The sequence below is a fragment of the Oncorhynchus tshawytscha genome, linkage group LG29 (genome assembly GCF_018296145.1).
Source record: "Oncorhynchus tshawytscha isolate Ot180627B linkage group LG29, Otsh_v2.0, whole genome shotgun sequence".
In the NCBI taxonomy this organism is placed as follows: Eukaryota; Metazoa; Chordata; class Actinopteri; order Salmoniformes; family Salmonidae; genus Oncorhynchus; species Oncorhynchus tshawytscha.
Window position 1 is genome coordinate 24,492,903 of NC_056457.1, and position 21,580 is coordinate 24,514,482.

A 21,580-nucleotide genomic window follows, 5' to 3' on the forward strand; every position below is an offset into this window, starting at 1 on the left:
AACACATTTGTGCACAACATTTTAGAGAAAAGCTTTTTGGGACCTTTTATTTCAGCTCATGAAACATGGGACCAACCCTTTAGATGTTGCATTTATATTTTTGTTCAGTATGTGTTTCTGTACTGTCCTTGTGATGGCAAGAAATAATATCTGGGTCCGTATGTATCAAGCGTCACAGAGTAGGCGTGCTGATCTAGGATCTAAAGTCCTAAATACACTCTCAGTGAAGTGGAAGCTTTTTTTCCAAATACGCCTTTCAACTTGAAAGTTGTCCCCAGTACAGTTCCACTGTAAACACTGCGTCACCTCTCTCTCTTGTCTCTTCTCCTCCCTCCTCCTTTCCACTGCTCTACGTTTCTCATCCTCCTCCTCCCTCTGCCTCTCCTTCACTGCTGTTTTCAGCTGGGCCTGAGAAGAGAAGAAAGTTTAATGTAATGCTTCCTAGCACACTTCCCCAGACCCTCTCCAGTGGACTGCACACACACTCCCCTGCGAAGAGGTTCATTGTCCCCAATAACTTTATATATACTTCAATAGCCTCTCTAATTCCCAGCCTCTATTGACCTATCTGAACAACACCAAACTATTCCATATCCCCCACTGGCCTAAACATTTCTCACCAGCCTCTCCTCCTCCTTCTTTCTCTTCAGCTCCTCCACCTCCCTCCTGCGCTCCGCTCGCTGATGAGCACGTTGCTCCATGGCTGAGAAGGGGAGAGAGAGACCAATAGGAGAACCTTTTTGGTTCCAGGTAGAACTATTTTGGGTTCCATATACTGTAGAACCCTCTTTAGAAAGGGTCCTACCTGAAACCAAAAGGGGTTCTTCAAAGGGTTCTCCTATACGGACACCCGAAGAACCCTTTTTGGTTCTAGATAGCACCTTTTTTTCTAATGTACATACAGTGCATTCGGAAAGTATTCAGACCCCATGACTTTTTGCACATTTTGTTACGCCTTATTGATTAAATTATTTTTCCCACAATCTATGACAAATGAGAATGACAAAGCGAAAATAGGTTTTTAGAAATATCTGCAAATGTATTAAAAATAAAAAACCGATACATTATTTATATAAGTAGTCAGACACTTTGCAATGAAACTCGAAATTGAGCTCAGGTGCATCCTGTTTCCATTTGTTCCGAATCCTCCTCCTTTCCATTTTCTCCGAATCCTCCTCCTTCTCCCAGACTGGCTCTGGTTTACTCCTCGGCTCCGCCGACTGCTCCATGTGCCCCCCCCCCCCAAAATGATTGGGGTTTCTGTGGTCACCTTGACTCCTCGTATCATCACCTTTCCTCCTGTGCTTACGCCACCTGCTTCGATGGCAGGGTCTTGTCCCCTGCCATTACCTAGTGAAAAGTTTGGACACACCTATTCATTCAAGGGTTTTTCCTACATTGTAGAATAATAGTGAAGACATCAATGCTATGAATTAACACATGGAATCATGTAGTAACCAAAATATATTTTATATTTTAGATCCTTCAAGACGGTTGGAAAAGCATTCCAAATGAAGCTGGTTGAGAGAATGCCAGGAGTACAAAGCTGTCATCAAGGCAAAGGGTGGCTACTTTGAAGAATCTCAAATGTAAAATATATTTAGATTTGTTTACTACGTGATTCCATGTGTGTTATTTCATAGATTTGATGTCACTATTATTCTACAATGTAAAAAATAGTAAAAAATAAAGAAAAACCCTGAAATAAGTAGGTGTGTCTCAACTTTTGACTGATACAGTTTTGTATTTTTAAGAAATATGCAAAAATGTCTAAAACCCTGTTTTTGCCTTTTCATTATGGGGTATTGTGTGTAGAGTGAGGGGGGAATAAACAATTGAATCAATTTTAGAAAAAGGCTGTAACGTAATAAAATATGGGGAAAGTCAAGGGGTTTGAATACTTTCCGAATGCACTGTACATTTGTGGTGTATTGTTCCAAAGGAGAATGTGTGTTTGACAGAGCAAGAAACAGTGTGTGTGTGTGAGAGAGTATCTACAGGCTCCCCTGCTCTCGCCACGGCCCTTCTATTCCTATGTATAGGAAACTTCAGCCAAACAGAGTAACAGACTCTTTATTCCTCCATGTACGCTAGCTACAGCTCTATACATCTACAGCTCTATACAGCTCTATACATCTACAGCTCTATACATCTACGGCTCTATACATCTACAGCTCTATACATCTACAGCTCTATACATCTACAGCTCTATACATCTACAGCTCTATACATCTACAGCTCTATACATCTGCAGCTCTATACAGCTCTATACATCTACGGCTCTATACATCTGCAGCTCTATACAGCTCTATACATCTACGGCTCTATACATCTACAGCTCTATACATCTGCAGCTCTATACAGCTCTATACATCTACAGCTCTACATCTACGGCTCTATACAGCTCTATACGTCTACGGCTCTATACATCTGCGGCTCTATACATCTACAGCTCTATACATCTACAGCTCTATACATCTACGGCTCTATACATCTACAGCTCTATACATCTACAGCTCTATACAGCTCTATACATCTACGGCTCTATACATCTGCAGCTCTATACATCTACAGCTCTATACATCTGCAGCTCTATACAGCTCTATACATCTACAGCTCTACATCTACGGCTCTATACAGCTCTATACAGCTCTATACGTCTACGGCTCTATACATCTGCGGCTCTATACATCTACGGCTCTATACATCTACGGCTCTATACAGCTCTATACGTCTACGGCTCTATACATCTGCGGCTCTATACATCTACGGCTCTATACATCTACGGCTCTATACATCTACGGCTCTATACATCTACGGCTCTATACATCTACGGCTCTATACATCTACGGCTCTATACATCTGCGGCTCTATACATCTACGGCTCTATACATCTACGGCTCTATACATCTACGGCTCTATACATCTGCGGCTCTATACATCTACGGCTCTATACGGCTCTATACATCTACAGCTCTATACATCTACAGCTCTATACATCTACAGCTCTATGCATCTACGGCTCTATACATCTACGGCTCTATACATCTACGGCTCTATACAGCTCTATACATCTACGGCTCTATACATCTACAGCTCTATACATCTACGGCTCTATACAGCTCTATACATCTACGGCTCTATACATCTGCAGCTCTATACATCTACGGCTCTATACATCTACAGCTCTATACATCTACAGCTCTATACATCTGCGGCTCTATACATCTACAGCTCTATACATCTACGGCTCTATACATCTACGGCTCTATACATCTACGGCTCTATGCATCTACGGCTCTATGCATCTACGGCTCTATACATCTACGGCTCTATACATCTACGGCTCTATACATCTACGGCTCTATACATCTACGGCTCTATACATCTACAGCTCTATACATCTACGGCTCTATACATCTGCAGCTCTATACATCTACGGCTCTATACATCTACAGCTCTATACATCTGCAGCTCTATACATCTACGGCTCTATACATCTACGGCTCTATACATCTGACTCACGGACATGAAATACATTTGATCCTCTTTCCTATTATTCTCCACGACAACATAGTCAGACCATTGTGTGATCAACCATCTGGAAACTATTTCTGTGTGTGTGTGTGTGTGTGTGTGTGTGTGTGTGTAGTTTAGCTCTACTCAGAGCTTAACATGGAGGTGAATGTGCTGACTGACCCATGACAGTGGGATGACGACAGGGCTGACGGACAGCTGGTTTCCTGTAGGCCGAGAAACGGCCATCGTTCCCCCGAGCGACTCTTCCAGCCCTGAAACACAGAATATCAACCAGAAACACACATTAAATATTCACTCTCTAATATAGATCTACTCTATTCCCAATTTACCAGACTGACCCAACCAGCCCTGCACCCACTCGCTCCCTGCACACTGCTTGCTCTGTATCCACTCTGCTCATGGTGGCTCTGAGTGGGTGAGTATCCATAGCAACGGCTCCGCTTGGGCTGCTCTGCTCAATGATGAGACATGAGAGAGCAGTGGAGCTGTAAGCTACTTTTCATCACACTGAACTTTGTGAAATAATCTCTCCTGTCGTATATTTGACGAGGTTGAAGCACTTGTGACACCATGTTATGATCTTAGTCAGATAAGACTAGCAGGCGCAAATGGCTCAGCTTCAAAATGTTAGTGATCAATTTAGTGATGCTAGAGCCCTACCTGTACCCTTGTTATTGATGGAAAAACAGGCCCTACTTGGCCCTAACCTGATGTATAACGTTGGGGTAAGGTCAGACACACCCCACAATGGCAACCTGTGCGCCTCTTCTCCTCACCTGGGTTCCCATGGTAATGTGAAGAGGGACCAACCTGGATTCTTTGGGGTCAGAGGTCATCCCTCTGGGCCTTGGGGATGCTGGGACAGCGATCTGGGCGGCTGTCTGGGCCTCCTGCCTCAGTCCCATCATGCTCTGCTCCTCCTGGAGGCGTGCGATCTGCTCCTGTTGCTCCCTGAGGAGCTTCCTCTGCTCTGCAATGGTCTGCTGCTGGCTGGCATGGCGATGCTCGAACCGGCCCCCACACAACGCTGCTGTATGAGACCGGGGGGCAGCCCCTACACTGTCGTCCCCATCGCCCACCTCGCCCCTCTCCCGTGCTCGCCTCAGCTCGCCTATTGAATAGAATATAACCTTATCATGAAATGATGCACATGTTTAACCCTTTGTGGAAGTAGAAATCTAATCACTGATATATATATTTAAAGTTTCCCCTTTTCACCAATATATATTTTAACTACCTTGGTTGGAACGGAACAAAAAGAAATAGTGGTTCTGTTCAGAACAAATGATTGGAACATGGTTTCGGTTCCAACCGCTGCTTGATAGAACTAGAGGACAGACAAGTTGCCCTTAACTAAGATGTACAGTTGAAGTCAAAAGTTTACATACACCTTAGCCAAATACATTTAAACTAATTTTTTCACAATTCCTGACATTTAGTAAAAAATCCGTCTTATGTCAGTTAGGATCACCACTTTATTTTAAGAATGTGAAATGTCAGAATAATAGTAGAGAGAATGATTTATTTCAGCTTTTATTTATTTCATCACATTCTAGTGGGTCCGAAGTTTACACACACTCAATTGCCTTCCACAAGTTTCCCATAATAAGTTGGGTGAATTTTTGCCCATTCCTCCTGACAGAGCTGGTGTAACTGAGTCAGGTTTGTAGGCCTCCTTGCTCACACACGCTTTTTCAGTTCTGCCCACAAATTTTCTATAGGATTTAGGTCAGGGCTTAAGCCATTTTGCCACAACTTTGGAAGTATGCTTGGGGTCATTGTCTATTTGGAAGACCCATTTGCGACCAAGCTTGATGTCTTGAGATGTTGCTTCAATATATCCACATCATTTTCCTTTTTAAATTTTATTTCACCTTTATTTAACCAGGTAGGCTAGTTGATAACAAGTTCTCATTTACAACTGCGACCTGACCAAGATAAAGCAAAGCAGTGTGACACAAACAACCACACAGAGTTACACATGGAATAAACAAACATACAGTCAATAATACAGTAGAAAAAGTCTTTATACATTGTTTGCAAATGAGGTAGGATAAGGGAGGGAAGGCAATAAATAGGCCATGGTGGTGAAATAATTACAAAATAGCAATTAAACACTGAAGTGATAGATGTGCAAGTAGAGATACTGGGGTGCAAAGGAGCAAAATAAATAACAGTATTGGGATGAGGTAGTTGAATGGGCTATTTACAGATGGGCTATGTACAGGTGCAGTGATCTGTGAGCTGGTGCTTAAAGTTAGTGAGGGAGATATGTAAGGAAAGGCGGTCAAATGTCACACCCTGACCTTAGTATTCTTTGTTTTCTTTATTATTTTGGTTAGGTCAGCCACCAATATTTAGTATTTAGTCAGCCACCAATTGTGCAAGTTCTCCCACTTAAAAAGATGAGAGAGGCCTGTAATTTTCATCATAGGTACACTTCAACTATGACAGACAAAATGAGAAGAAAAAAAATCCAGAAAATCACATTGTAGGATTTTTAATACATTTATTTGCAAATTATGGTGGAAAATAAGTATTTGGTCAATAACAAAAGTTTATCTCAATACTTTGTTATATACCCTTTGTTGGCAATGACAGAGGTCAAACGTTTTCTGTAAGCCTTCACAAGGTTTTCACACACTGTTGCTGTCATAGTTTAAGTGTACATATGATGAAAATTACAGGCCTCTCTCATCTTTTTAAGTGGGAGAACTTGCACAATTGGTGGCTGACTAAATACTTTCTTGCCCCACTGTATATGTGTCTTTGTCCTGTCTAGGATTTTTGTATGTTTATGGGGTTGTGTCTAGTCTAGGTGTTTTTGTCTATGGTTGCCTAGATTGGTTCTCAATCAGAGGCAGCTGTTTATCGTTGTCTCTGATTGGGGACCATATTTAGGTAGCCATATGCCTTGGGTATTTCGTGGGCTATTGTCTATGTGTAGTTGCCTGTTTCAGCACTCGTGTTATATAGTGTCACGTTCGTTTTGTTTAGTTTGTTTAAGTGTTATTTGTGTTCTTCCTTTAATAAAGAGGAATGTATTCTCATCTTGGTCTCCTCGTTACAATGTACGTGACACCAAAGGAGGAATTGGCTTTGGGGGTGACCAGTACTTGCTGGAGCGCGTGCTACAGGTGGGTGCTGCTATGGTGACCAGTGAGCTGAGACAAGGCGGGGCTTTACCTAGCAAAGACTTATAGATGACCTGGAGCCAGTGGGTTTGGCAACGAATATGAAGCGAGGGCCAGCCGACGAGAGCATACAGGTCAAAGTGGTGGGGAGTATATGAGGCTTTGGTGACAAAACGGATGGCACTGTGATAGACTGCATCCAATTTGTTGAGTAGAGTGTTGGAGGCTATTTTGTAAATGACATTGCCGAAGTCGAGGATCGTTAGGATAGTCAGTTTTACGAGGGTATGTTTGGCAGCATGAGTGAAGGATGCTTTGTTGCGAAATATGAAGCAGATTCTAGATTTAATTTTGGATTGTAGATGCTTAATGTGAGTCTGGAAGGTGAGTTTACAGTCTAACCAGACACCTAGGTATTTGTAGTTGTCTAAGTCAGAACCGTCCAGAGTAGTGATGCTGGACGGGCGGGCAGGTGTGGGCAGCGATTGGTTGAAAAGCATGCATTTAATTTTATTTGCATTTAAGAGCAGTTGGAGGCCACGGAAGGAGAGTTGTATGGCATTGAATCTCATCTGGAGGTTAGTTAACAGTGTCCAAAGAAGGGCCAGAAGTATACAGAATGGTGTTGTCTGCATAGAGGTGGATCAGAGAATCACCAGCAGCAAGAGCGACATCATTGATCTATACAGAGAAGAGAGTCGGCCTGAGAATTGAACCCTGTGGCACCCCCATAGACTGCCAGAGGTCCGGACAACAGGCCCTCCGATTTCACACACTGAACTCTATCAGAGAAGTAGTTGGTGAACCAGGCGAGGCAATCATTTGAGAAACCAAGGCTGTTGAGTCTGCCGATAAGAATGTGGTGATTGACAGAGTCGAAAGCCTTGGCCAGGTCGATGAATACAGCTGCACAGTATTGTCTCTTATCGATGGCGGTTATGATATTGTTTAGGACCTTGAGCATGGCTGAGGTGCACCCATGACCAGCTCAGAAACCAGATTGCATAGCGGAGAAGGTACGGTGGGATTCGAAATGGTTGGTGATCTGTTTTGTTAACTTGGCTTTCGAAGACCTTAGAAAGGCAGAGTAGGATAGATATGGATCTAGAAGAGGGGGATGATCACAGCATTTTGGGGATCTCAGACAATAAGAAAGAGGTTGAACAGGCTAGTAATGGGGGTTGCAACAATTTCAGCAGATAATTGTAAAGAGGGTCCAGATTGTCTAGCCCAGCTGATTTGTAGGGGTCTAGATTTTGCAGCTCTTTCAGAACATCAGCTATCTGGATTTGGGTGAAGGAGAAATGGGGAGGCTTGGGCAAGTTGCTGTGGGGGGTGCAGGGCTGCTGACCGGGATAGGGGTAGCCAGGTGGAAAGCATGGCAAGCCGTAGAAAAATGCTTGTTGAAATTCTCAATTATCGCGGATTTATCAGTGGTGACAGTGTTTCCTAACCTCAGTGTAGTGGGCAGCTGGGAGGAGGTGCTCTTATTCTCCATGGACTTTACGGTGTCCCAGAACGTTTGAGTTTTTTCTACAGGATGCAAATTTCTGTTTAAAAAAGCTAGCCTTTGCTTTCGTAACTGCCTGTGTATATTGGTTCCTAAATTCCCTGAAAAGTTGATTATCGCGGGGGCAATTCGATGCTAATGCAGTACGCCACAGGATGTTTTTGTGCTGGCCAAGGGCAGTCAGGTCTGGAGCGAACCAAGGGCTATATCTGTTCCTGGTTCTACATTTTTTTGAAAGGGGCATGCTTATTTAAGTTGGTGAGGAAAGCACTTTTAAAGAATAACCAGACATGAGGTCAATATCCTTCCAGGATACCCGGTCCAGGTCGATTAGGAAGGCCTGCTCGCTGAAGTGTTTTAGGGAGCGTTTGACAGTAATGAGGGGTGGTCGTTTGACCGCAGACCCATTACAGATGCAGGCAATGAGGCAGTGATCGCTGAGATCCTGGTTGAAGACAGCAGAGGTGTATTTGGAGGGCAGGTTGGTTAGGAGGATATCTATGAGGGTGCCCGTGTTTACGGATTTAGGGTTGTACCTGGTAGGTTCATTGATAATTTGTATGAGAGTGAGGTCATAGTGCTTAGATTGTAGGATGGCTATGGTGTTAAGCATGTCCCAGTTTAGGTCACCTAACAGCACGAGCTCTGAAGATAGATGGGGGGCAATCAATTCACATATGGTGTCCAGGACACAGCTGGGTGCAGAAGGTGGTCTATAGCAAGTGGCAACGTTGAGAGACTTGTTTTTGGAAAGGTGGATTTTTTTAAATGTAGAAGCTCAAATTATGTGTGTGTGTCCTGTGTTCTTTTCTCTCCTTCTGTGTTCTTTTCTCTCCTTCTCCCCTCACAGGTGAAAATCATCACTCCCCAATCAGTCACCCATCAATCAGAAGACACACCTCCTTCTGTTTCCTACCCAATCACAGTTCCTTTCCCTTGGTTTAAAAACCCTGTCAGTTGTTTGCTTTAGAGCTCAATCTCTCTGTAAATGCCATGTCTGTAGATCTCTGTTTCACCCTCTCCTACTATGTCTCTCTATCGCTCTTTATGTATTGAGCTCTCTTTTGTTTGAGCACCTCCATATCACTTTGTCCTCACCTGTGAGTATTGTTTTTGGTTATGGTGTTTGTTTGCTGGTGGGAAAAGGGGGAAACAAGACAAGTCACCATACACTACCCGTAGGTAAACTTTGTTAAATACACTAGTTAGAACTGGGCGGACCACCCACTGTATTTTTTTTGGTTAGTTAGTTAGCTGTTGTTGAAATAGGCTAGTCTAGCTTAGGGGTGTTTTTGAATACTTATTGTTTCTTTCCTTGGGTCCAGCTCAGCCCCTTTTCCTGCTCCCCCCATTACCGTGTGTTTTCTAATAAACCCTGAGTTTGACATTAGATTTCAGTTGTCGTGGTTATTTCGTTCTCACTTTTACTTTGTCACTATATTATAAATTGCATGAGTTATGTTACGGGTTTCATTACCATCCCCCCTAGACTGTCGGGCCAAAAGGGATTCGTAACAGGGATGGATGGAAATTTCAGGGTTTTTGGTCTTCCTAAGGATTCAGACACGGCCAGGACATCCAGGTTGGCAGAGTGTGCTAAAGCAGTGCTTAAAACAAACTTAGGGAGGCTTCTAATGTTAACATGCATGAAACCAAGGCTTTTACAGTTACAGAAGTAAACAAATGAAAGCGCCTGGGGAATGTGAGTGGAGCTAGCCACTGCAGGGCCTGGATTAACCTCTACATCACCGGAGGAACAGAGGAGGAGTAGGATAAGGGTACGGCTAAAGACTATAAGAACTGGTCGTCTAGTATGTTTGGAACAGAGTAAAAGGAGCATGTTTCTGGGCACGGTAGAATAGATTCAAGGTATAATGTACAGACAAAGGTATGGTAGCATGTGAATACAGTGGAGGTAAACCTATGCATTGAGTGACGATTAGAGATATTGTCTCTAGAAACACCATTTAAACCAGGTGAGGGCACCGCATGTGTGGGTGGTGGAACTAAAGGGTTAGCTAAGGCATATTGAGCAGGGCTAGAGGCTCTACAGTGAAATAAGGCAATCACTAACCAAAACAGCAATGGACAAGGCAAATTGACATTAGGGAGAGGCATGCATAGCCGAGTGATCATAGGGGTCCAGTGAGTGGCTGGAGACACGGCAATTCAGACAGCTTGCGAGCCGGGGATAGCAAGCTAGCAGAAGGGCCTTAGAGGGACGTCACGACATAAGAAGTCTGTTGTAGCCCCCTCGTGCTGTTATGTCGGCAGACCAGTCGTGAAGGATCTGTGTGGTAAAAGGGTCCAGGCCAATTGGCAAAATAGGTATATTGGCCAAAGAACTTGTCCGATGGGCCTCTTCAGCTAACAGTCCGATATGCTCTAGACAGCTAGCGGGCCGTGGCTAGCAGATGGGCATTCAGGGGACGTCGCAACGGAAGAGCCAGTTGAAAAAGACCCCTCGGGCAGATTACGTCGGTAGTCCTTCTTCATGATGCCATCTATTTTGTGAAGTGCACCAGTCCCTCCTGCAGCAAAGCACCCCCACAACATGATGCTGCCACCCTGTGCTTCACAGTTGGAGTGGTGTTCTTTGGCTTGCAAGCCTCCCTTTTTCCTCCAAACATAACGATGGTCATTATGGCCAAACAGTTCTATTTTTGTTTCATCAGACCAGAGGACATTTCTGCAAAAGGTATGATCTTTGTCCCCATGTGCAGTTGCAAACCGTTGTGTGACTTTTTTTATGGCGGTTTTGGAGCAGTGACTACTTCCTTGCTGAGCGGCCTTTCAGGTTATGTCGACATAGGACTCGTTTTACTGTAGATATAGATACTTTTGTACCTGTTTCCTCCAGCATCTTCACAAGGTCCTGTGCTGTTGTTCTGGGATTGATTTGCACTTTTCACACCAAAATACGTTCATCTCTAGGAGACAGAACGCGTCTCCTTCCTGAGCGGTATACAGGCTACGTGGTCCCATGGTGTTTATACTTGCGTACTATTTTTTTGTACAGATGAACATGGTACCTTTAGGCGTTTGGAAATTGAGGTCTTGGCTGATTTCTTTTGATTTTCCCATGATGTCAAGCAAAGGGGCACTGAGTTTGAAGGTAGGCCTTGAAATACATCCACAGGTACACCTCCAATTGACTCAATTTATGTCAATTAGCCTATCAGAAGCTTCTAAAGCCATGACAATTTTCTGGAATTTTCCAGGCTGTTTAAAGGCACAGTCAACTTGTATGTGTATGTAAACTTCTGACCCACTAGAATTGTGATACAGTGAATAAGTTAAATAATCTGTCTGTAAACAATTGTTGGAAAAATGACTTGTCATGCACAAAGTAGATGTCCTAACCGACTTGCCAAAACAATAGTTTGTTAACAAGAAATGTGTGGAGTGGTTGAAAAACAAGTTTTATTGACTCCAACTGTAGGTAAGAGTTTCCCCTAATATATTTAAACATTTACTTTGATCACTCACCTGCACTCAGCGCTGCGTTACGCCTTGTCACCTGCCAGGGGAGGGCGTGCAGGACCACAGCCCCCAGCGGTCCGTCCCCTTGACAGGCAGGAGAGGGGGTGGGGCCAGCAGGTTGTGACCCTGGCTGACCTTTCTGCAGAGACAGGAATTGTGAAGTGTACGGGTCACATGGAAATAGGGGAATGGGATGAAGTTGATAATGAAAAAATACAAATACTGTTTTTCTTAGGAAAAACAATCTCTATTGACATTGAAACAGCTAAAATGACATTTAAACTGTATAGAAATGATAATGACCTACATTTATAGTCTCTTCTAACAGTCATCTAACGAATGCTTGACAGTCAGGGAGCATAGATATGGGACTAATTTTAAGACATTTTGATGTCAAGGAAATATTATAACCAATTTTAAGTGTGTACCTCAGTGAAGACCAAATGCGGCATGGCAAAATTAGTTTGACACCCCTGATCTAGATAGAAGTTCCCCTCCTCTCTCCCTCAAGGTCTATTCCACTATTCAATATAGAGAGAGAGAGAGACTATTCAATATCTCCCTTTTTCTCTCTCTCGCTCTCCCCCTCTCCCTCAAGCTCTATTCCGCTATTCAATATAGAGAGAGAGAGACGTCTCTGTCTCTGTCTGTGCAAGGAGAAAGCAAACCTTGCAGTGTTGTGAATATTTCATCAACTCCCAGAGAGAAAAGTACAGGCCAACTCATGCGAGGAGAGGAACTCTGAAACAGAACTTGTTTATTCAGTAGATACTGATAGATTAATGCATGACTTTCACCAAATTAATACAAAAGCACATTTTATTGCCTTGCAGATTCATTTTACCATTGCAGAATTAAGCTATAGCTAATATTTAATTCATGACTACAGATCGTTACCACCTTCGGGCTTCTGTCTGTACTGTGATACACTCCAGCAAATGTATATCCAATGGGCAGACAACACTGTGTGTGTGTGTGTGTGGGGGAGTCTGAATCTGTATCTGTCATTTTGTCTGTGTCCTCCTACGTAGCTATGCCTATACTTTGTTTGTGTTGACTTTCCTCAATGGGAGGGCTGTACAAGTGTCACTCACCAGTTCTACGGTTTCTGATTGGTCAGAAGGCTCAGGTAGGGCAGTGATTGGCTCAGGAGTATGCGTCTCCTCCATCTTGAGTTTCCCAGTTGCCACGGCATTAATCAGGGTGGCCATCTTGCGCCGCGTCTCTTGCTGCTGTGACAACAGCTCACGGCGTTCTCTCTCCGCCCGACACCACAGCCGCCAATCACTCAGGCAACGTCTTAGCAAACGCCTCCGGTCACTCACCATCGCCACCTGGCAGCGTCTACGAGGGATTACGCACTATTAGAGACAAAACACCTGGTGTGACTGATGAGTTTGAGGGACAGATTTGCTAATCATCTTCACCAGGTGTTTACAGGCACCTGTTTACTTGGCAAGGCAAAACAAATTACCTGATTTAAAACTGTCTAGGTGTTCAGAAGTCAGATTCTGTGTTAATATTAAATTCAGCCTGCGCGCCAGTTAGGTATAGTTTTCACTTTTTGAACCAAAGGGCGAAACATAAAACTTCACCCTCCCAGAACACCAGGCAAGCTAAATAAAGTATGCAGTACTTGTAATGTTGGGACAGACCCCATTCTGTGCTTACCTTTTCTGGGTCCGTAACTCCTCCTCTGTTCTCTCCGCTTCCCGCTGCTCTCGCCCTGCCCACACCAGCGCCCGCCAGTCTCGCCACGCCCTCAGCTGTCTCCTCCAATCACAGAGCGCTGCCGCCTTGCCCATCTGCAACCTCCTCTCCAACAGCACTGAGTACCAGCCAGAGAAGTGCCTCTGCAGACACTGAAACACACACCAATGTGTTGTTCAGACACTAAGCACACACCACCAACAGAACTCTGTCCTTCTACTAACCTTAAGGTTGTGCATCTGAACCCTGACCTCTACTTGCTGTAGTCTGAGTGGTCTCTCAGTGTCACGTTGTTTCTGTGCAGTAGAGAATGAAGGGCCTGGCTGGAGTACCAGTGAGCTCTTAGCTGCCGTCTTCCTAGCGATCCTCTCCCTCTCCCTGTGGGGGAGACACCCAGACACAGTCAGACCTACAGGGCCCTGACCTAGCTCCAAACAGATTGGCTTATTTTAGAGACCCAGCATTCTGAATAAGAGCTCATTGCATGGGCGTGATGCAGGTGATTGTAGGAGTGTGGAAGTAAATGCGTGGTTTTGTCTGTCTTGCTGTTTCCATGGTTACTGTACATTTGCCTGGCTAGTTGCTCCAGGTTCCTCCTCTCCTCCGTCTCACGGCGCAGTCGCACCATCTCCTGCTGCACCATCTCCTCCTGCCTGCGTGCCTCCTGCCTCCTCCGCCTCTCCTCCCCCTGCTCCCTCCTCTGCGCCTCCTCCCTGGCCTGCCTCCGCGCCACTCTTTCCCTGTGCAACCTCTCCCGCTCCGCGTCCCGCCGTGCACGGTTCTCACGCACCTGGAATGAGAAAAAAGGAGGAATTAGACGTGGATGATGTCATAAAAGAGAGCAGAAGGTTGTAGTAAACAGCTTAATTCACTTCCATTCACTGGGACTTCCATTTGGCTCCCTATGTTTTCAACTTCTTGGGAATCTGTCCAATCCTGACTGTCCAATCCTGCGTAACATCTCTCTGGTTCTGTACCTGTCGGTGACGTGCCTCCATGGTGAGGCTCGGGTCCCTCCTCATCCTCTTGTCTCGCTCTTCAGAGTCTAGTGCCAGATCCTCCACTATCCCAGAATCCACCACTTCCCGCTCCATGAGGTCTTGAAGGAAGTTGTTAACCGCTGAGCTCTCCTCTTCCTCAGCCAGGTGGGAATACAGGTCTGAGAAAGAGACGGAGGGTGTACTGTATTACATCTGGTCCTTATGGACCCACTGACTGTGGTATGATGTATTAAGTGAACCATATATTGTCAGATGGAAGTTAAGAGTTAAATGTGTGTTGTTGTATAGGTTAGTGTCTCTGTACCATCAAAGTTGCTGTAGTCCAGGGAGACAGGCTGGGCAGGTGGCATGGCTTCTGGACTGTTCTTCTCAGGGGAGACAATCACATCCTCCTCTTCCTCCATCTCCAATTCCAGACGCAACTTGCTGTTCATCCAATCACTAAGAAGAGCCTGGGCTACAGGAAAAAAAAGAGTCAGAAAAAAGGTGTGTGTGTGTGTGTGTGTGTTTGTGTCCTACCTTCCCCGTATGCTTGGTCATGATCCAGCAGCTGCTCTGTGCTGTGTAGTGCCATTGACTGACTGCTTATCACTGAATGGGGCTTCTTCAGGGAAAAAACCTCAGTCACTGCAATGTCTGAGGCCATTTCCACTGTCTGGGGACACACAAGCACACCTCATGAATACATATGGCCTTATAGACAGATATAGCAGAATAATATCCTCTGGTTTCAGGAGGTAAAGATGGACAAAGTGAAAGAAAGAGTTCTCACCTTCATCCATTGGTTGATCTCCCCATTATTGAGCTGCACCTGCTATTGTAGAAAATGAGACTTATTTATCATGACAAGAGCAGGGGCTCAGACCGTTTCACTGACAGTGAGAGTGGTTAACCGGTGGATGTAAAACCAAGAGAGTCCAGCCAATGCCTTATGTCTGAGGATTATTTCAGATTAATTTCCTATAGCAGTTAATTTTTTTCCCTCCTCTTCTAAGAGTGATTCAAGTATCCCTGTGTCACCCTGAGCACTACCAGAGAATCTCCGTGTCATGACTGTCCACGAGAATCCCAACAGGTCAGATCAGGTTTGCAATGAATAACTTCAATCAGACCCGCTCTCACCCGTAGAGGGGAAGGAAAGAATTAGTGGGGATTAACAACTCACATCCTGTTGTAAATCAAGGGAGAAGACCCAGTCCTGCGCTCTCCAAATTCACCAAAGGAATGTGCTTTGTCTCAACAGACCTTTTTCCCTCTGAAACTCTGAACACATTCAAAAGGCAACTACTGGAACAAAATGTATAACGTAGAGAATGGTCAGAGGCGATCAAAAGAACACTCATTTTTTGATGTCATAAAAAATGTTAGAAAGGAAATACTGTAACTTTGAAGGTATACCCACTACATATATGAAGTTTACATACTATGTGTTGTGCAGGTAATATGAAAAATTATGAATCAAATCAAATTTTATTTGTCACATACACATGGTTAGCAGATGTTAATGCGAGTGTAGCGAAATGCTTGAGCTTCTAGTTCCGACAGTGCAGTAATAACCAACGAGTAATCTAACCTAACAATTTCACAACAACTACCTTATACATACAAGTGTAAAGGGATGAAGACTATGTACGTAAAAATATATGAATGAGTGATGGTACAGAACGGCATAGGCAAGATGCAGTAGATGGTATTGAGTACCGTGTATACATATGAGATAAGTAATGTAGGGTATGTAAACAAATAAAAGTGGCATTGTTTAAAGTGGCTAGTGATACATTTTTTGACATCAATCTTTCCATTATTAAAGTTGCTGGAGTTGAGTCAGTATGTTGGCAGCAGCCACTCAATGTTAGTGGTGGCTGTTTAACAGTCTGATGGCCTTGAGATAGAAGCTGTTTTTCAGTCTCTCGGTCCCTGCTTTGATGCACCTGTACTGACCTCGCCTTCTGAATGATGGCGGGGTGAACAGGCAGTGGCTCGGGTGGTTGTTGTCCTTGATGATCTTTATGGCCTTCCTGTGACATCGGGTGGTGTAGGTGTCCTGGAGGGCAGGTAGTTTGCCCCCAGTGATGCGTTGTGCAGACCTCACTACCCTCTGGAGAGCCTTACGGTTGTGGGCGGAGCAGTTGCCGTACCAGGCGGTGATACAGCCCGACAGGATGCTCTCGATTGTGCATCTGTAAAAGTTTGTGAGTGCTTTGGTGACAAGCCGAATTTCTACAGCCTCCTGAGGTTGAAGAGAAGCTGCTGCGCCTTCTTCACCACGCTGTCTGTGTGGGTGGACCAATTCAGTTTGTCCGTGATGTGTACGCCGAGGAACTTAAAATTTACTACCCTCTCCACTACTGTCCCGTCGATGTGGATAGGGGGGTGCTCCCTTTGCTGTTTCCTGAAGTCCACGATCATCTCCTCTGTTTTGTTGAGTGTGAGGTTACTTCCCTGACACCACACTCAGAGGGCCCTCACTTCCTTCCTGTAGGCCGTCTCGTCGTTGTTGGTAATCAAGCCTACCACTGTAGTGTCGTCTGCAAACTTGATGATTAAGTTGAAGGCGTGCATGACCATGCAGTCGTGGGTGAACAGGGAGTACAGGAGAGGGCTCAGAACGCACCCTTGTGGGGCCCCAGTGTTGAGGATCAGCGGGGTGGAGATGTTTTGTTACCTACCCTCACCACCTGGGGGCGGCCCGTCAGGAAGTCCAGGACCCAGTTGCACAGGGCGGGGTCGAGACCCATGGTCTCGAGCTTGATGACGAGTTTGGAGGGTACTATGGTGTTAAATGCTGAGCTGTAGTCGATGAACAGCATTCTCACATAGGTATTCCTCTTGTCCAGATGGGTTAGGGCAGTGTGGTTGTGTTTGCGTCGTCTGTGGACCTATTGGGGCGGTAAGCAAATTGGAGTGGGTCTAGGGTGTCAGGTAGGGTGGAGGTGATATGGCCCTTGACAAGTCTCTCAAAGCACTTCATGATGATGGAAGTGAGTGCTACGGGGTAGTCGTTTAGCTCAGTTACCTTAGCTTTCTTGGGAACAGGAACAATGGTGGCCCTCTTGAAGCACGTGGGAACAGCAGACTGGGATAAGGATTGATTGAATATGTCCGTAAACACACCAGCCAGTTGGTCTGCGCATGCTCTGAGGACGCGGCTGGGGATGCCGTCTGGGCCTGCAGCCTTGCGAGGGTTAACACGTTTAAATGTTTTACTCACGTCGGCTGCAGTGAAGGAGAGTCCGCAGGTTTTGGTAGTTGGCCGTGTCAGTGGCACTGTATTGTCCTCAAAGCGAGCAAAGAAGTTGTTTAGTCTGTCTGAGCGCAAGACATCCTGGTCCGCGACGGGGCTGGTTTTCTTTTTGTAATCCGTGATTGACTGTAGACCCTGCCACATACCTCTTGTGTCTGAGCCGTTGAATTGCGACTCTACTTTGTCTCTAAACTGACGCTTAGCTTGTTTGATTGCCTTGCGGAGGGAATAGCTACACTGTTTGTATTCGGTCATGTTTCCGGTCACCTTGCCCTGGTTAAAAGCAGTGGTTCGCGCGAATGCTGCCATCAATCCACGGTTTCTGGTTGGGGAACGTTTTAATAGTTGCTGTGGGTACGACATCGCCGATGCACTTGCTAATAAACTCGCTCACCAAATCAGCGTATTCGTCAAAGTTGTTGTTTGACGCAATGCGGAACATATCCCAATCCACGTGATCGAAGTAATCTTGAAACGTGGAATCAGATTGGTCAGACCAGCGTTGAACAGAATTGAGAGCGGGAACTTCCTGTTTTAGTCTCTGTCTATAGGCTGGAAGCAACAAAATGGAGTCGTGGTCAGCTTTTCCGAAAGGAGGGCGGGGGAGGTCCTTATATGCGTCGCAGAAGTTAGAATAACAATGATCCAGGGTTTTACCAGCCCTGGTAGCACAATCGATATGCTGATAGAATTTAGGGAGTCTTGTTTTCAGATTAGCCTTGTTAAAATCCCCAGCTACAATGAATGCAGCCTCAAGATATGTGGTTTCCAGTTTACATAGACTCAAATAAAGTTTGTTCAGGACCATCGCTGTGTCTGCTTGGGAGGGGAATATATGCGGCTGTGATTATAATCGAAGAGAATTCTCTTGGTAGATAATGCAGTCTACATTTGAATGTGAGGAATTCTAAGTCAGGTGAACAGAAGGACTTGAGTTCCTGTATGTTATGATCACACCACGTCTCGTTAATCATAAGGCATACCCCCCCGCCCCTCTTCTTACCAGAAAGATGCTTATTTCTGTCTGCGCGATGCATGAAGAAACCAGCTGGCTGTACCGACTCCGATAGCGTGTCCCGAGTGAGCCATATTTCTGTGAAGCAAAGAACATTAGTCTCTTATGTTTCTCTGGAATTGCTACCCTTGCTCTGATTTCATCAACCTTGTTGTCAAGAGACCGGACATTGGCGAGTAGTATGTTCAGGAGCGGTGAGCGATGTGCCCATCTCCGGAGCATGACCAGAAGACCGCTTCGTCTGCCCCTTTTACGGCGACGTTGTTTTGGTTCGCCGGCTGGGATCCAATCCATTGTCCTGGGTGGTGGGCAAAACAGAGGATCCGCTTCGAGAAAGCCGTATTCCTGGGCGTAATGATGGTGAGTTGACGTTGCTCTTATATCCAGTAGTTCCTCCTGACTGTATGTAATGAAACCTAAGATGACCTGGGGTACCAATGTAAGAAATAACACGTAAAAAAACAATAAACTGCATAGTTTCCTAGGAACGCGAAGCGAGGCGGCCATCTCTGTCGGCGCCATCTCTGTAGTGTTTTTGTTAAGAGAGGGATGTGATGTGAGAAGCTATAAGTGATAACTGTTTTCCATAACTTTGCACAGTGAGTAATCACCGCCCCGGAGTGAGGTCAGAGAGCGTGTAAGCCTGACGGGACTGCCCTTCGAGCAGAAGGTAAAAATTATGGGCTAAGGAAAAAACACATTGGACCAGAAAAGTGTGAATGGGCAGCTGCACGTTTAAAACGGATTGAACTTTGAATCTCAACACGAGGTGGAGACGATAAAATTACCTCCCGAACAATCACTGGTATGGCTGATTAGCTCTCCCAAGTAAAGTATCTTCGAAAGCGAATTTAATAGGACCATCCTTTACTCTGCTCAAACCATCGTATTATGCTACTCTCATCAAACCACTGGGGAACCATCGATACGGCTGGCTAGCCTATCTTCAAAGAAGCATATTCAAGAAAATTAACTCTATAGTTCTGTTCAGGACTACACGACAAGTCACTGGATACCAGCCAACTACAGAGAAGGACAACAGTAGAAGACTTTTTGGAACCATTTCAGACCATCCGAGCCTTACAAGCATGCCGCAAAAAAGGCCCAACCCCCTTTCCAAGGAGATCTCCGGCGAACCCAGGCATTTCACGTAAATACATTCATGATTTCTTACTTAAAGCGGGCGGTGGTTCGTGTGCAAAGTATATGGTTACTGTAGGGGAAAGTAGTTTCTGAATGTACCAATGGTAAGTGTCTCTGACCCTCTCCCTCTTCATCTCTTCTTTAACAAGCAGCCATGTTGCCGTCATTCCGCTAGGGACCTGTTTTCAGCGTATTACGTCTTCAGTCAATAACCGGTGCTCAGATTTTTGCAGATGCATGGATGTTACGACTGTTCAGAATGGGGATATGATACGAGGTTATGATTAATAAGTTGACTGTTTATAGATGTGATAGGTAAAGATCTTTGAGTTTAATTTGGGGGATGGTAACTCTTTAAAGAATCGCTCTCATTGTGCCCCAGATCCTAATGAGTTAATTGTTACATGATTAATTTAATTGGGTAACAATTAAACATAGTTAATTAGCTAAATAACAGTCTTCAGATTCATGTTAATTAAAGTCAAGTCACGACATCAAAAAGGCCATTTAAACTGTAAGGGCGTCTTCAGCCTTCTCCAGTCACTGGGATGTATAAATCCATACATTCTGAAGCTCCACATTATTTCTAAAGATAGCTTTGAGGGCACTTTTATTATGGTTTACCCATCTCGATAGGTTTCTTCCAGTAAGGAAATGTCTGAGAGATGGAGACAGAAAATATGATACAGTTGAATATATTTAAAGGTCCAACACAGCTGTTTTTATCTCAATATTAAATCATTTCTGGGTAACAATTATTAAGTACCTTGCTGTGATTGTTTTCAATTAAAATGATAAAAAATTTAATTAAAAAATTGCTTCTGAGCAAAGAGCAATTTCTCAAGTAAAAATGTAGCTTGGACTGTCTGAGTGCAGAGGGGAACATTGAAAATAAGCTGTTAATGGCAGAGAAGCTTGTAACTCTCTTTCTTATTGGTCTATTAAATAATTTGCCACCTGGTGATGTCACCACGCAGGCCAAAACTCCATCCCAACAAAACAAGCTGACATTTCAGGCGGCCTTTTTAAACAGCTTACACTAAAATGGCATTAGCATAATTGGAGCCTGCAGGCTGACTTTGGTTGTCTGGCTTCCAGGTTAAGAAGGGCTGGTGTTAAGAAGCATGGTGTGGCGGGTTATGTTTCGGAGGAGGCATGACTTGACCTTCGCGTCTATGGAGCCCGTTGGGGAGTTGCAGTGATGAGACAAGATCGCAATTGGATATCACGAAAAAGGGGCGGGAAATCAACAACAAAAAAATGTAATAAAGGCAAATCATGTTTTTGACTGCACCAGGCCTTTAAAAGTTTTGTTTGCAGTCATGCAGTGTTTGATCATGCATTGAAAGATAAGTTCGAGGTAATCAATTAATGATTTTTGCGTCACTTTCATTTTAGGTGACACTCAACAATATTTTACTTTACCTCATACCTGTCAAAGGTAGCAAATTAAACGGTAAACTTCTCTCTCACCTAGACACACACACAGTGCACACATACAGTATATTGACAATAACACCGTACCTTATCTGCAGTGGGTTTTTTAGTCTTAGTAACTCTTTTCCAGCGAAAAATATCAGGGTTATGTGAGTATGCCATTTCTGACGCCAAATTAGCTGCCACTTATTACCTAATTAATACAGAGGAATACAATTTTACTTGCTACATAATTTATATTAACTACTCATAGCACTAGCTACGCTCACAGCAAAAAATACTTAGTTAGAAGTCTAATTTTGCACTGAAATAGGTATCTGAAGCTAATCCAAAAGTGATGTAGCTAGCTCCATGTTGTTCTGC

General features: G+C 44.5%; 1 protein-coding gene across 2 annotated transcripts in view; it reads right to left on the reverse strand.

Moving 5' to 3' along the window:
* The window catches only part of LOC112252984 (coiled-coil domain-containing protein 191-like), a 33,746-nt gene extending 12,166 nt beyond the window's left edge, over positions 1-21,580 (reverse strand). For both annotated transcript variants that reach the window (XM_042308468.1, XM_042308469.1), the window contains exons 1-14: positions 21,305-21,580; positions 15,151-15,192; positions 14,898-15,033; positions 14,683-14,835; positions 14,355-14,536; positions 13,944-14,167; positions 13,602-13,755; positions 13,339-13,529; positions 12,762-13,011; positions 11,674-11,806; positions 4,351-4,651; positions 3,700-3,791; positions 621-703; positions 307-408 (exon numbers count right to left, since the gene is read on the reverse strand). In XM_042308468.1, coding sequence (XP_042164402.1) covers positions 307-408; positions 621-703; positions 3,700-3,791; positions 4,351-4,651; positions 11,674-11,806; positions 12,762-13,011; positions 13,339-13,529; positions 13,602-13,755; positions 13,944-14,167; positions 14,355-14,536; positions 14,683-14,835; positions 14,898-15,033; positions 15,151-15,192; positions 21,305-21,379 — 2,118 coding nt within the window. In that variant the 5' untranslated portion in view covers positions 21,380-21,580. The remainder of the gene's footprint in view (positions 1-306; positions 409-620; positions 704-3,699; positions 3,792-4,350; positions 4,652-11,673; positions 11,807-12,761; positions 13,012-13,338; positions 13,530-13,601; positions 13,756-13,943; positions 14,168-14,354; positions 14,537-14,682; positions 14,836-14,897; positions 15,034-15,150; positions 15,193-21,304) is intronic.